At 40.1% G+C, this 15,800-nt stretch overlaps 1 protein-coding gene across 1 annotated transcript in view; it reads right to left on the reverse strand.

The window, feature by feature from the left end:
• The window catches only part of adgrb2 (adhesion G protein-coupled receptor B2), a 143,341-nt gene that overhangs the window by 70,418 nt on the left and 57,123 nt on the right, over positions 1 to 15,800 (reverse strand). The window contains exons 7-14 of the mRNA XM_040121623.1: positions 13,320 to 13,421; positions 11,906 to 12,012; positions 10,748 to 10,942; positions 10,307 to 10,375; positions 9,635 to 9,743; positions 9,049 to 9,195; positions 2,699 to 2,786; positions 1,656 to 1,758 (exon numbers count right to left, since the gene is read on the reverse strand). Coding sequence (XP_039977557.1) covers positions 1,656 to 1,758; positions 2,699 to 2,786; positions 9,049 to 9,195; positions 9,635 to 9,743; positions 10,307 to 10,375; positions 10,748 to 10,942; positions 11,906 to 12,012; positions 13,320 to 13,421 — 920 coding nt within the window. The remainder of the gene's footprint in view (positions 1 to 1,655; positions 1,759 to 2,698; positions 2,787 to 9,048; positions 9,196 to 9,634; positions 9,744 to 10,306; positions 10,376 to 10,747; positions 10,943 to 11,905; positions 12,013 to 13,319; positions 13,422 to 15,800) is intronic.

Below are 15,800 nucleotides of genomic sequence, written 5' to 3' on the forward strand. Positions count from 1 at the left end.
GTCTTCTGCAAGCATGTAATTTTTTTTGGTATATCACAGAGTGTAGTTTGAATTCATTTTCTACCTCACTATACTCAACAAAACCATATTCCTCTTGATGTTAGTTATGCTGTAGTTCAACTTCTCCCCAGGACCTGAGCCTGCATTATAAACTGAGGGGAAGTAGTTTAAAAGACGTGTGAATTTATCAGAAGGAAGGGGTGTAATGAAAGACATTATTCAAGTTGCTTTAAGGGAAATGTGGAATTGAACATTTTCGGAGCTTGAGCCATCCAAAGCAACTGAAAGTCAGGATATCTTTGCCTCTGTTGCATCGATTTTCCCTATTCTTTTTCTATTTATCTCTTGTCAACCCCCAAAATTTATGGAAGTGTAATTCTTAGTGTTTGATGTACCCCTTTAAGCACAATAAGAATGGCCCCACCAACATGGTCGAGGGCATGCATGCAGTATGTGCATCTGCCCTTCACTGTCCTAGCCCTGTGCTGTACTGTGTGCCAGAGAAGTGTCTGTCCTCAGCAGGAGCCTCCGGTTAGTAGTAGAGAGCAGCATGCTAGGATCAGCATTAAGACATCATCCTGTAGACAGAGGATGTGAAACCTGCAGTACCTCTGCCTTGCCAAAAATGTTAAAAAAGCAGAATAATAGGAAGATAAAAGACGGGCATAGAAATGAAATGCCATAATTATGTAATGAATCAACGGTTTAGGGCAGGGTAATGGAGTGGTGGGGGATGGAGAATGAATACAAAGTCTTTTTAATGAAATACTGTGCAATAATTTTGATCCTCGGGTCTTGGTTGACACAGCAAGAGACTGTTTGTGTGTCTGTCTGTGTGTGTGTGTGTGTGTGTGTTTGTCTGTGTGCGTGTGGGTGCACGCGCGCGCGCGTGTGTGTGTGTTTGTGCTGTCAAGAGAAAACCATTAAATATTCAACATAATTTTCAAAACTGTGCCCACCTTTACACAGAAGAATGGCTAATGAAACCTGCATCTTACTGAGATCATGAAGAGTGCCTCTCATTAAACTTGCACTTTGTCCTTTCCACGGAAGACACCCCACTGGTCGTTTATAATAAACTCTACTGCAATATAAACTGAATTGGCACCAGGAGACACTGCAATATAAGGAAGTCAAAAAGGTCTGCGTTTATTTAGACAATTCACTGAGCGCTACGGTGCTTTATAGCATTCAGCACTTTCTCTTTCATCTGAACTCAGGAAACATGGGTCAGCTGGGAGAAGAGGAATCCTTTAAAGCCTTATACAAATTTATTTTCTTGGCCAAAGCTTGTTCAGTATACAAGTGTATAATAAAAAATTCAAAGCCTTGCATTGGAAAGTGCTTCATATGGAATAATTTACATTTTTGTTTCATGTAACTTTTAATATTAATAGGAAAATGAAGTGATTTTTCCGGTGCTTGGAAGTTAGTTTGAATCTCTACAGTAGTTGAGAAAGTTCAGATGACTGAAAATGAGAAGGTAATATTCCCTATTCCCTAATATACTACTCTTGAAATGATCTAGACTTTGAAGTCTTGTAACATGCTCACTGATTATTAGCAAATGTTTAGCTGTAATGGACGGATGTATTGCATAAAAAAACAGACGGAAACTGTGTGCTTCTCATGGAGGGGAAAAATATTTTACTTACATTCAAAAGTGGTGACAGCTCCACCACCACCATGGGCTCTCTGGGTTGCGGTTCCGGTCGCACTGTCACTGTCAGGATCTTGGAGTTGATCACCGCAGGGGGACTGGAAACATACAGAAACACACGAGTGGTATTTTTAAAAAATTGTACTGCACATTCAGCTTTGGCTTAAAATGTCTGTGTAATTTTGATCAAATCCAAAACAAACAAACAAACAAACAAACAAACACACACACACACACACACACAAATTCAGAAACAGACATACAGACCCAGATCTCTCCCTTGCTTTTGGGGTTTTTTGAGTGTGTTTGCAGAAATAAATAAGTACATAAAAAATAGACATATAAATAAAAAGACATATAAAAAAAAAGAGAGAGAGAAAGCCACAGAGAGCACAAAAGTAAAAACAGAACACTGGACCTATTAGCATTCAGCAGAGCTACAGGGAGAAAAGGGTTTTAACAGATCCAGCTCATCCACAACCAAGAGCACTGACCTGAATAAAAGGGCCCAGGGCCAGAACAAACACCATATCACAGTGGCCTTTTGTCAACCTCCTGATTTCTCCCAACTTCTATTTTTACAAGTTCTATGCAAGTTTCAGGACCCACTAAGCCTGCACCCATTCGAGGCCCACTGTAGACTTCCAAAAATACATTGACAATGCAAAAGAAAGGGCAAAACATCTAGGGAAATGTACTTTTTTGGAGATGCAAGACATTTGTCTGAAAACTACACTGACATAAGGAGAGGAGAAAAGCAACAGAGACATTATAAGAGATAAGACAGATGGAGAATTGGAGGTTGGACTTAGATAGAGGGAAGAAACAACAAGGAAAAGGGCACAGAAATAGAAAGGTAGTGGGAGTGAAAACTAAAAAAACTAAATAAAAGCGACTACATGAGAAAAGAGTAGTTGTCAGAGAAAGCATTGGAAAGAGAGGGGCTGAAAGGATAAGGAAAGGAGCAGAATTTGAGATATAGTTTGGAATGCTTTATAAATGAATAATTAAACACAGGATGACATGAGAAGTACTCACTTTGGCACAGGTAAGATGACGCCCAACGTCCGGTACAAGATGGCTCCAATGACATAGTACATTGTAGACTCGGAATCCGTCTCTGAGTCTAAAACACAGACAATTTTGAAAATGATCAGCACAAACAGATAACATGGTTTGCCGAAGAGTCCTTCAAAATCAAACATACATCCATCTGTCCCTTTGTCCATCCATTTAGTTTGTATATCTGTTTTATCCTGTGCACAGGCACAAAGTGATGGGACAAAAAATTTTTGGACCAAAAGTGCAGCTTAAATGTGAAATACTAATTCACCTTTGCCATTTCACCTAAAAGACAAAAAGAGGGTTTATTAATTCCTGTGCAAGGTAGGTAGGTCATTGCAGAATTACACACTGTACAGTAATCAGTAAATACTGTGGGGAAGAAATTAATATTTTAAACATCAACAAAAAACATATCAATTAAAGCTGTATGTTAGTGGGGAAGATAGAGAAAGATGGAGAAATCTATGAAATGGTAAACTTAGGATAAATTTAAAAATATATATTTCTCTGGAGAATATTAAGACTGCTAATCTGCTCTATAATTATAGGATGGATAGGTAGTATTTATCAAATTTGAGCTAACCTGCATTGACAAAAGGGTTATTTGACATAAATAAACTAACTACAAAATATCTATTAGTTGGTGACGCAAACAAGCACAGATTTCACCTCATCATCTCATCTCATCAACCTGCAGTCCAGCTTAATTTACATTGAACAATCAACTATGTCGAGTGAGCAGCCTTTAAAAATGATCTGCGACTCCAACGTCGAGGACGCCCTGACCACAGAACAGGAGCTCATCCTGAAGCAGGAGACAATAAAGACATTTTTTCTGGAGCAGCTGGTTGTCCTCAGGAAAGCTATGCTGTCCATTCAAACAGCGATGCAGGAAGATATAAAAGCCTTCAAGGAAACCACAGTGAACAAGTTAAAGGAGGAGCTGAACATCAATACAGAGCAGATACACAGCTTGGTCCGCAGTGACCCCAAGCTGTTGGATGAAAATTTAAAGGGAGTTGCACGCCTTATTGATGCCACACTGAAGGCCATGGAGGAAACAGTTTCAAAAAGGATGGAGGCACTAGGAAGAAACTGTCATCCAGAGTCAATTAAATGGAGGCACGTTTCCTTCCTTGCATCTATGTTGCCGAGAAGAGTCCAGAGTGTGAAGAGGACACAAGTATCCTTGGGAGATTCTCTCCACATTGGACCTCAACAGTTTGCAAACCCTTCTCCAATGATCAGCCCTCCTTCAGTACTAAAGACGTCATCTTCAGGGGCTGTTGCACCGCTCACTACAGAGCTCGAAGCACTGCTTCCTCCACCCTAACCCACTTTGGCGATACCACAGGCCAAAAGGTCGGTGGGAAGTGAAAATTGGCCAAGTGTCTAGATGATCTGGGGCCGCACCTCGTTGTTCAAGTGAAGCCTTTTGTCAGCACGAAACTCAACATATGAGGGAAGCATTCGAGACTCCAGTTGGCACACTTTAACTTCCAAATGGCGCACCTAGAAAATTACAGACACAAAGTGCCTTTTTGACAAGGCGGATGTATCAAGAGGCTGGTGAGAGAGATGGATTGTCCTGGGTGTAGTCCCTGGGGAAGCAAAGACATGTGCCATTTCTTAACTGAGAAAATAAAAACCACCATGAAGAAGAAGAAGAGACAGAGTGAGCCGCTTGTGAAAGAGGAGAAGAGAAAACTAAATAAAGACCTAGAAATGAAGAAAAGAATTACACATAACATTCTGTCTTTTCTTTTTTTAAATTTAGTATTTTTATTTAATATATTCCTTTTTATTTTTATTGTGTTTTGGTGTGAGTGTTATTAAAATTTTATGACATCCGATTATTTTAAGTTATTTTCAAAGATGTTCAACTTGATGTTTGAGTTTATGTCTGATGTCCAGTTATTTATTTTTCTTTTCATTAATTTCTTGAAGTTGAATTTGTGTCATGGTATTATATTTTTATTTTAATTTCAAAGATGTTAAATTGGATTTTATCTTTTATGCTTTTATTTTCATTTCCTAGTGTTGTGATAGTTATATAGTGTTTGTAGTTTTTTATTTATCCCTATTTAATTCTTTTCTTCTACTTTGAGTTGCTGTAACTAGTGAATTTCCCCTGTGGGAATCAATAACATTTTATCTTATCTTATCTTATTTACTCTTAAGCTCATGAAAAATGCTCCATTTACTGCATCATATTAATAAATTGCAGCGCATTCCTTAAGTATATGACAGCTACATATACTCAGACTACTTATGCTTCTGACATAAGTAGTCTGAGTACCACCACTAATTCAGGTGAAAGATCCTGGTGTCATACTTTGCGTGGGCGGAGTACTCTGTTTTCCATCCTTTTCAACACTCCTTCTTTACCGCTGCTTGCCTTCCATCACTCCCTTCAGTGTTCTTTTGACAAAAAGAGCAGGGGCTCCCAAAGAGACGTAGTGTCCCTCTGTAAATGTCAATTTGTCTCAAGTGAGGGAGGTGGAAGGAATCAGAGAGGAAAAGTAAGAGGGAAAGAGTTCATGTTGAGAGACGCCACTCCCTCTTTTGCCCTTTTAGACTGAGAGAAGCAATGGAGGAGCATCGGCAGAAAGAGTGGGAGAGGAAGATACATAGGGGGTTGATGGTATCAGACATACTGGGTGACTCATCCCAAATCTGTCTGCAATGCTGCCTAAGAAGTAATACTCAGGAATGGAGATAGCTATGCAAGACAGACGAGGCAAAAAAGAGTACGAGACAAAAAGATCTTCACAGTAGAGAAAAAAAAGCAATTGTGAGACTGTGAGGAGGCAAAAAAAAAAACAGATCAAAGTCGGCAGAAAGCCTGTGAGAGTGACGGATCCTAATTGGACAGTGTCTGCAAAAGCATGCAAATGAGAAAGTCAGTATATTGTTGGTAAACGGTAAATCAGTGTGTGGGGGGGCACGCCTACGCTTGTGGATGATTAATACCACAAAAACAGTCACAAAACTCTAATTTCCCATGAAAATACTTTTCGTCACTCTCTCTTTGCTAAACTTCTAAGTGATTGGTGGTCAGCTGTAATCCAGTAAAATGGCAACCCACCAGTCACCAGCTGTGAATTTTAATATGCCATTTGTCCGGAGAAGATATGCCTAGAGTTGATGCTAAACCATAATTTATAGTTTTAATCAAAGATCGAAAGCTCCATCCAAACAGCACCATGCGAGTTACACTTTTCCTTCCTTCCAAGCTTTTTTCTTCTGCAATTCTGCTATTTTTCACAACTTTTGTACATAGCAAGGACAATTTTAAGAAATAAAAGTACTGTAGAATATCATTTTCTTTTGGCGAATCGAACACACTGACAGGATAATACACTCAACCTCATAAATATGAATTGACTGCAATGCTACCTACTTAGGGTTTATTACTAGCACTGTCTTATAGCTAAACTGTAACTTACCAGTCCATATCAAAATCTCTTTCAATTCAGTTTCAGCTAATTTATCTAATTCTAAACTAGCTGTTGAATACTTTGACAATTTGAGAAATATGAATATTTGCATATAGAAGTAGATGATAAGAGAGGTAGATGATAAGATCGATAGCACTTGCAGATCTGTGTGTTAGGTGTAGAGCTGGAGCCATGAGGCGATTAGCTTAGCTTAGCTAAACAGGGAGCAGGGGTAAATGGTTAGCCTGGCTTTGTCAAAAGTTCAAAAATAAGCCTCTCAACGCCCCTAAAGCTCACTAATTAACACATGTAGAAACAGATATCTAGAAACAAAAATTGTGGTTTTACAGGGACTTGCATTCTCTAAGCATTTCTTGATTAACAAAATTAGGTGTAGTGACAACTAACTAAAGTGTCGTATTGTTGTCATTGTGAGGTTGCCAAATGCAAAACTGTCATTCTTACATTTCTGTTTGTCTACAGATTAAAGTAACGATTTGTTAGAATTGCTAGTAGGCATATCTTCCAGACTAGCTCCCCCTACTTCCAGTGTTTATGCTGGGCTAGGCTATCCATTTCCTGGTTGCAGCTCCGTACTTAACGCAGTCATATGAGAGTGGAATCTCCTCATTTCACTTTCATCAAGAGAGCCATTGAATGTACTATTTCCTAAATGTCAAACTATTCCTATTAAAGATATATAACTTTTTTTTCAGCACCAATTATGAACCGACAAAGTTAAATTTCCAGCTCACTGGTGATAATTGGCAAGTAACAGTTAAACTACAAATAAGGAAGCCAGTCTTTAACATATTGTTAGAGAGCAGAGCTCGTTTGGTTTGTGTTCTTCCTTGAGTAATACTCCAAAGTTAATGGTGCATAACCATGTGCTATACAAGCTATGGAGTATTTGAAATATGAAGTGATTGCTGGCTTGTATGTTTGGATCTGTGTGTTTGAATAGCTGCGAGATAGAGTGTGCTGTCTGCATGTGTGTTTGTGCGAGAAAGAGAGGGAGAGACAGTGGAGGGATAGAGGGAGTTTGTCACCTCGAAAATCAGTGAAGAACAGTCCCAGCCTCTGCCCAGTGAAGCGATTCATGAACCCATCAATTGGCTGCGCGTATGTGCGCCTCTGTACGCACATGCACACACAAAAAGGTGCCAATGGGCCTTTATGAGCATGTTTAAGCTGTCCATCTGAGACAAGCTTTCATTACGGGGTAAATGAACCAAACAAACTGATAGCAATCAACTGAGGACCTCAACTCTGGACTGCCAATGGGAAGAGGCAGAGTTCCCACAGGGGTGAAGAGTACTAATAATTCTCTAACTCACAGGGCTATACTGTATGCACTTTGGATGAAACAGTTTACCAAATAGCATATGCTAAATGGCAATGGCATGTCCAGAATATCATATGAGAGAATGGCAGTGTAAATGTGATGCAGCCAGTCACTTTTAATGCACAGGAAGCACTGCGAGGTACAAAAAATTCACCACCGCAAACTATGAGGTTAATGGGCAAACAATGGAGATGGTGGAAAAAAGGAATGAAAAGTAGTAAAACACAACAGAGACATCATGAATGGAGAATAAGAAAGAAGAAAACATTGCAGTGCAGTAGCATTAAACAAGCCCCAGCTAACACCCCTTTGTATCCAGTTGCAGCCTTAAATTTATCCTTTGAGATATTTGAATTTGCTGTTCCATAAAATGTGCGAAAGCAACTTAAACAAAACAAACAGGTTCTGTTACATAAAAGCAAGGTGAATAGTTAGATGGTAGAATAAGCACACTGTGCATATCAAACAGACAGAGAGAGAAGGTGAGTTAAGGTGAATTGCCCTGAGGTTAGCGTACAGGATGTCTTGAACGCTAGTCAAAGAGATTCAGTGTCATCAGTGCGAGTCAGAGGTCACAGACAGCTCTGCTCTCTCAGCCTGCAGCGTCCCTGAACTTTAATTTGGGAAGGGTACGGGGTGCCAGACAGGAAGTCTGCCAGTGTAATTTCCTGTGAGATGTGACCTTTGCCTTCATTGGTAGTGGATCCCATCTGCCACAGTAATTCCCTTATCTAATATAAATCATTTTCCCCCCGCTCTTTTAAGTCCCTTTGTTTCCCCTCCACAACTTTAGCTCTTGTGCTTCCTGATACCTTCTTTCGCTTTATATTCACCTCCATTATTTCTTTGTGCTGCGTTTGGACGATCACTTTGCTTGTTTCTTGGCTTTACTTGAAACCGCATGGAAAAAATTCACAGCAAAAGCGAAGAGACATCTTTCAAAATTGTATAAGGGCTTGATGCTGTCAAGGGGATGCACAAGACTTCTTCACAGATGAAAAACCTGCATCTTCTTGAGAAGCCTTCAGGGACCTCTTTACAGTTCAAATCCTTCTCAGCATTACCCTTAGATGTCCTTGAGAAGCCTTCTATCTGCTTCCATGAGACACATCTTTAAGTGCGTGAATTCACACTGGGATAATGGCAAGCTGTCAGACCTTGGCTAAAGAGTGTTGAGTGGGTTGCTAACGCTTACACCTATTTTTAAGATTCAAGACTGTGAGTGAGTATGACAACTAAAACAGATCCAACCGTTGTTATGAGCTCAGTGCTCAAACCTGACTTAAGAAAGACTGCTAGTACTGCTGTTTGCCACCTGTTTAAGCCCTTTTCTGTGATGACCTCAGTCCTTGGTTCCCAGTATACTTGCTTAAAGGTCTAGTTGATCATTTTTTCTAGAAAAACTCTTGAAAAAAATTCAACTGATCTTGTGTTTACTGTATGTACATGGGCTTGACCTGACTGCTAGGGCAGATTAGTACCAAAAAGCTCAAAATGGAACAACCCTCGGCTGTGGATATCTCTCTTAGTTATCCTACCTTCTGTAGGGATGGTGAAGACCTCTTTAGGAATGTAGAGCTTGTCCTCTGCTGTTCTGGCCCAGTCCTTCATTCCTCTCCGGCCCTTCATGGGGAAGTTGATATCACTGGAAACTGCTGACACCGGCTCTCGTTGGATGGTTATCACTGGACAAACAAGGGATACCAAAATCACTTGAAACTCACTGCAGCAAAAAAATTGGGACTGAAACAAAGAACGCTGGTTAAGGATCAGAGAGATGAGGTGAACCAAAAACAGGGAAAGCAAAGGCTCAAAAATGTCCAGCCTTATAAAGTTGCTGGGTTATGTTTAGTGATCATAAATGAGGCAAGACATCTTAAAAAACAAGGATTTTTTTTTAGCCTGAGAAGTTAAACTGGTAACATTGCTGTGGTTTTGATTTGACAAAAGAAAATCTCATCTTAATTTGACTGAGGAGAGAGAATGATAAAAAATTCCCACCCATATTCCGACCTTAATTCTGAAAAATATCTAAGTAAGTGAATGTCTTTCAACATTAATGCTGGTGTGAAATAATCTGTCTCTATCATGCCTCGTCACGTGACAGCATTGGGTGACGCTTACTGAGGTTGTTTGTAACCACCAGAAAACTCTGAAAAGGCTTCTGGGCTTCTCCGATGAGGTGAATGAAATCCTCTAATATCCTCATCAGCAAGGCGGCACCGGGAGCGACCTGTGGATGGAGGGATGAAAAATAGAGGTGAGCATTGATCATGATGTCACCATAATTATAATCCATGGTCACTGTTCTATGAGACATGTCTCACCCATTGAAAAATTTTTATTCATTTCATTATCTAGACCACTGATTATGTTCCAGGGCAGTAAATTGTAACCACGTGGGATTTAATGTAATATTTGGATGCTTGTTTATTGCGTCCAGATGGCAAGTAAACACACCTCAACTCAAGGGCATCAAGCTGGGTCACACACAGAAACACACAAATGTGCATAGACACATACCCATACCTAGTGTAATTACTAGGTAGCCACTGTGTTTAGTAAATGGGTGTGTTTTTATGACTAATCATAAAAAGTCAATTTGGGATGTGTATGCACACGCGGTCCCTAACCACAGGTACACACACACACACACACACATATACACACTAACACACACACACACGCACACACATTTAGGACACTTGGTAGAGTAGCAGGGAGCTACCGGTTATGCTAAAGGGGTGCTAAGAGGCACAAATACAGTAACACACACAGACACAAACAAGACTTTACCTGGTGAGCGTCCTCCCATTTGTCTAGGTTTTCCATGTCCAACATGTGACTGACTATCTGGAAGAATTTCTAGACACAAAATGAAGTAGTGGTTAATGCCTACCCTGAACCCACCTACCACTAGTACTGCAACAATTCTACAGTTTATATTCTGTCAAGTCTAGTACAGTAGTCTTCTGTACATAGGCCTATTGTAAAACTTAAAATAATGTCTGTCAATTGTGTGACTGAGACAGAAGCATTTTGCAGAGAAAAACACTGGTAAAAAAAAATCCCCTTTGAGGCATTAGCAACGGTGCAGCTGTGTTTTACTTTTATGCACACCCTACACTGAATAAATTTGGAGGTATATCTGTATGTGAGACTGTGTTTATGACTGCATCATTTATATGGTTTGTGACTTGAGAGGGCTCCAAGAGAAGACTCAGTGGCTCCGCCCACCTGCACGTCGTCGGGAGCTGGGATGTAGGTTGCTCTTTTGAAGGTGTCCGTCACATTTCGCAGGATCTCCGTGGAAAAGAGAAGGTCGCCACTGTAGTAGCTCCTCCTCTGCAAGAGCTCCAGGAGACTCCTTACGATCTGAGACATGCCCTCCCCAGCCAGGGTCCTCTGACCCTTCGCGAGATGCTCTCGTAACTGTAATGTGTAGAGAGAGACGGAAACTGAGAAAAACTGAGGGTTTCACTGCCACTGGGTATACACATAATGATTTAACACATGCCCATAGTCACTTATTGTAGAGCACTTTTTCTTATTCAAAATGTAGCCGGTAAAAATGTCAGAAACAGCAAGACAAAACGAAGCAAAGATCATGTTTTTTATCACAGGGATGTTTTGGATGTGAGCTGAGGGGAATGTTTCAAGACAGGAGTATATATATATATATATACATGGTTAGATTGTTTTGTGCTTGTGCTTAAAATAGGCAAGCAAAAAGAGGCGTAGCAGCACTCTCAGGCAGAAATTGGTTTGTTATCACTTCAGAGATAGAGATACAGAAAGCAAGACTGTGTGTGTATGTGAAATGCAGAGAGGAGGGAAGAGAAAGAGTGAGAGAGAAAGCCTGGAAGAACAGAAGATAACAGCAATCACAGAAAATTAATTATTGACTCCTGGTGTAAATGAAAGGTTGGAACAGAAGCTAACAGTGCAATCATCTCTGTTATGCACAATCCCTGACCCCCATCTCCTTCCGCCATTATGGAGGAGGAGGAAAAGGTTGAAGTTCACAGAGCAGGAAAACAGCCTGGCTGATGAACACATTCATTAGCAATATTCATTAATTGATAAGTGTGAATGCAAAGCTCTGGAAAAGCTAATTAGAGATACCAGCAAGCACTGAGTAAAGAGACTCCTCTATTTTGAGTAAACTCTTTAAATAAGAAAGTTGAACAGAGGAACATGATGGAAAAATTGAGGCAGTTAGTGACTTTTATAAACAGGTAGAGCCATCACTTTCTCATAAACTCACTAATGAGACAGACAGTGAAGGTGAGTTAGACAGGGATGTTGAGTGATGCTGCGGAAGGTGATGAAAAATATTATTTGTAGAAATACTTTCTGAGTTTGGGAATACTTATTTGTGAAGAGGGAACTTACAGATAAATGTAAATATCTATATTCAAGTGAGACGCATCTGGCGAAGCTCGGAGGACCCCAGAAAGCAACTCCATTATTGTCCAGCATGCAACGACGACTAGCAGATCCTAGAAGAAATGAGAGAGACAAGAAACACATAATATGGAATTCAATAAATTTAGAAATGAAATCTGCCCAAGGACTCATCATTATCTACAGCACTACTGGTGTCTGTCCTGCAGGCTCTTGCGCTGCGCATCAGTATAATGATGAAGAAACATGGATCAGGATTTATGGAGAAAGATGTTCACAATTCCTAAAAATACTACTACCATAAAACATAAATATCTAGTTTTAATTCTGAAACCAAGAGGTGTTTCCATTTATCATAAAGTCAGGGTAAAGCACAGGGTGTCTGCTTAATGAATTTTAATAGATACAGGGAAACTACTACAAATGTATAACAGTCTCACTTATGACAAAATTCAAACAAAGGTCAAGTTTGTTCATTTCTTGGATTAAAATATTATTAAGGATTGTTACAACCACCGAAGCACTTTCATTTGTAGCAGTTCTAAAGTGTTCAGCAGCGAACACCTGCTGGCTGTTTTAACCTGGCAGGCAGGAGATAAACTGCCAAACGACTGCCAAAGTACTTTAATAAGACAAAACCTTTTCCCTTGCCAAATAAATATGCACTTGCTAAACTCTGGCTCTGCATTTTTATGAGTAATAGACTGACATAGAGAAAAAGTAAAGTTTATCTGTTAATTAAATTTGATACATTGACTTAGCTCAAATGTAATACTCTTTAAGCTATAATGTTTTACTGGCAGGCTACCCGATTCAGACGGGCATGTTTTGATGTGTGAGCCAATTCCATAGCTTGAAAGATGTAGACACACATATGTATATTAAAATCCCTATCGACCACCTTTGCTCTTGGCTTCAATTAGGACGAAGAAAGAAGTAGAAGAGTGTTTCCTCTTGTTTCTGCTTTTGGAAATTTAAAGAAAAGATCTGGCAGCCCACTGTTTGAGAAACTCTGCAGTTGCGATGAACATTTCAGTGATAAGGAATACACAATTAAGGATTGGCTGCATTCAAACAGGACAGGCCTGTTGTATTAATTACAAGAAGATGCTGGATCATGCATGAGTTGGGAATTTTATAAAGGCTGCCTCTATATATCAAAGCTCAAAATAGGCCCAGCCATTTTGTTGACCCTTATACATAAAGTTCAACACTGATATTAATCTGAGTAGGCAGTACTGCTTGCTTTAGGCTGGTTGGTATCTTGTCTACAGTGTGAGTCACTGTTGTGTGGTGTAATGGAGTCATCATCCATACAAAAAATTACTGGCCAAAGACAAATTCAAAACATGATAACAGCTAACAGATAGCAATATTAGCTAAGGGCACATGTGTGACTGACCAGTGGCATTTGTTGGACACTTGTTGTAGACAATTTCTCCAGCTGAGGCTCTCTTCCATGACATAGAGAGAAGGTGCTCATCTTTACATATCTCATGAGGAGCTGTAGAAGTGGGTGAGAAACACATGGAGAAAATGAAAGGAAGCACAGTGTAGCAGGGGCACGGAACAAGAACGCCCCCGACTCACACATAGCCAGAGAAAAAAACAGGGAGACAGTAAAGCACAAAAAACAAGATTCAAATCAATGTTCTCCTGCAGCACCTCCCAATCTTATTCCCTTGTACAGTGCTCAGTGCTCTCTGTCAGTGTCACTGCCTCAGTACAGTATCTCATTCCCTCTTCATCTCTCCCCCCTCCCTTTATTCATCTGTTTTCAGCCCTCCCTCTCTTTCATAACCCTGATGAAAAAACGGGGGAGAGTGCTCTGAAGATATTCCGAGGAGGCAGATGAGTGTTGGCAGAGACTATGCAGAAAGATGAAGAGGGACAGAGAGCAAAGAGAGAGACACACAGAAAGAGAGAAAATGTGATGTGATGTTCCCCTCCAATGCCAACAGACAAGATCCTCGTCTTGTGTAAAAGAGACTTGAGAGCAAATCAGAACAAAAGGGTCATAGTTGAGGCTTCGCTTAAACATTTATCATTTGTAGCCTGTCAGAGCTCAATGCAAGCACATGCACTTGTGATGTTCAGGCTTGTACAGAAAATACACTTGCATATTCAAATGCACACACAGCTTCAGTCAAGAGACGTGCTTATTAAAGCACAGTGTTTCCTGCAGTGGGTGACACTGACAAATCACATCAAGTGGTCCATTGAACATCTTGCCCTCAACCAGGCAGAGAAACACAGAAAGAAATAAAGCAAGGGACAGAAAACGAGCAGAATTATTGTGATAAAAACATTGTTAAAGAGGAGAGATACAGTGATAAGTACGAGTTTAGACACCCATGTTTTGTTGATTTTTGAAGTGAAGAGTTGTAAATACAACCCCTGCAGCAAACAGACATTAAAAAATAGACAACAATTTCAGAGCAATTTTGGCATGTGTACAAAATTGGGCAACCCAATAAGTCAGCGCTTAGCAACCTCCGCATTGGCTGATATAACAGCTTTTTGTAGCCAGCTCTCTGTTCTTGATTTAGGAATTTCCCCCCACTCTTAATTGCAGATTACTTCAAATTTGAGATATTTTCAGATTGCCTTGCACGCACAGATTTTCAATGATTTTTAAGTCAGGGGACTGTGAGGGTCGTTCCAAAGGCTTCAGCTTGTGTCTCTTGAAGTAGTTCATGGTGGACTTTGAGGCCTGCTTTGGATCATCGTCCTGTTGTAGAAGCCAGTTTCACTTTCTTGATTGATCGCAGGACATCTGCAACTAGAATTTTCTTAGATTTTTAGTGAAATCCATTGTTCCCTCTATCTGTGTAATTTTTCCTTTGGCACTGGCACACAACCCCAAAGCAGAATATTTCAGCCCCCATGTTTAACAGTTGGCATGGTGTTCTTTTCACCGAATGCTGCTCCTTTTTTTCTCAAGGCAGACCTTTGGTGATTAAGGCCGAAGTGCTCAATTTCAACTCAATTTCCAAAGCACTTGTTTCCAAAATGACTCTGGCTTATCCAGATGTTGATTTTTATATTTCAGATGTTGATTTTTGTGATGAGGTCACAGAAAGGCTTCCTTCTGATGTCTCTTACATATAGACCCTGTTAGTGCAACAATGCTGCACAGTGGAACGGTGCACCACCGCTCCTGTGTCAGCTAATCCTTCCTGCAGCTGCTTTGTAATATGGGGGTCTTGCTTTAACTTTCTGCCCAGCAGATGTGGAGTTTAATCTACACATTTTCTTGGTCATCCAGATCCCGTCTGGACTTTTTATAGCCTCCACTGCTTTGTAGGCATCAGTTGGATTCATTTTCAGATCCTCAGTCAGTTGCCTAGAGGAGCCCATTGTTGTTGAGTGTTACCACAAGCTTTGAAGAGTCAGAGAATTTATTAGCTGTGGAAGTGTCATCAGCTGAAAATTTCTAATGACAATTTTAGACCTGCCTAACAAGTCCTGATGAGACAATTAAGGCCTAAATAGTTAATGAAGTTCTATGTGTTTTACAAGTAGTAGGTTACCCAAACTTTTGCACATGCCACATTGCTGTTAATTGTTTTCTGTTTTTTAGAGTTAATGAAATGAAAAGTAACAGTGCATTGCAATTTGAAGAAAGACTCATTTTAATGTCTGTTTGCTGCAGTGGTTGTATTTGCTTCTTTCCACTTCAAAAATCAACGAAATATGTAATTTGCCCAAGCTTTTGCATAACACTGTATATGGACAAATGGAGTAACTCACAGGTAAACAGAGAGGATAAAAGGAAAGCACCACAAGACAAGGACATGCAAAATCAATGAAGAGGTGAAGATGGATGGGTATGTGAACTGACAGGGAGACGGACAAGAGAAAGATAAAGAAGGGAAGAGTG

This window comes from Xiphias gladius, chromosome 24 (genome assembly GCF_016859285.1).
Source record: "Xiphias gladius isolate SHS-SW01 ecotype Sanya breed wild chromosome 24, ASM1685928v1, whole genome shotgun sequence".
Taxonomy (NCBI): domain Eukaryota; kingdom Metazoa; phylum Chordata; class Actinopteri; order Istiophoriformes; family Xiphiidae; genus Xiphias; species Xiphias gladius.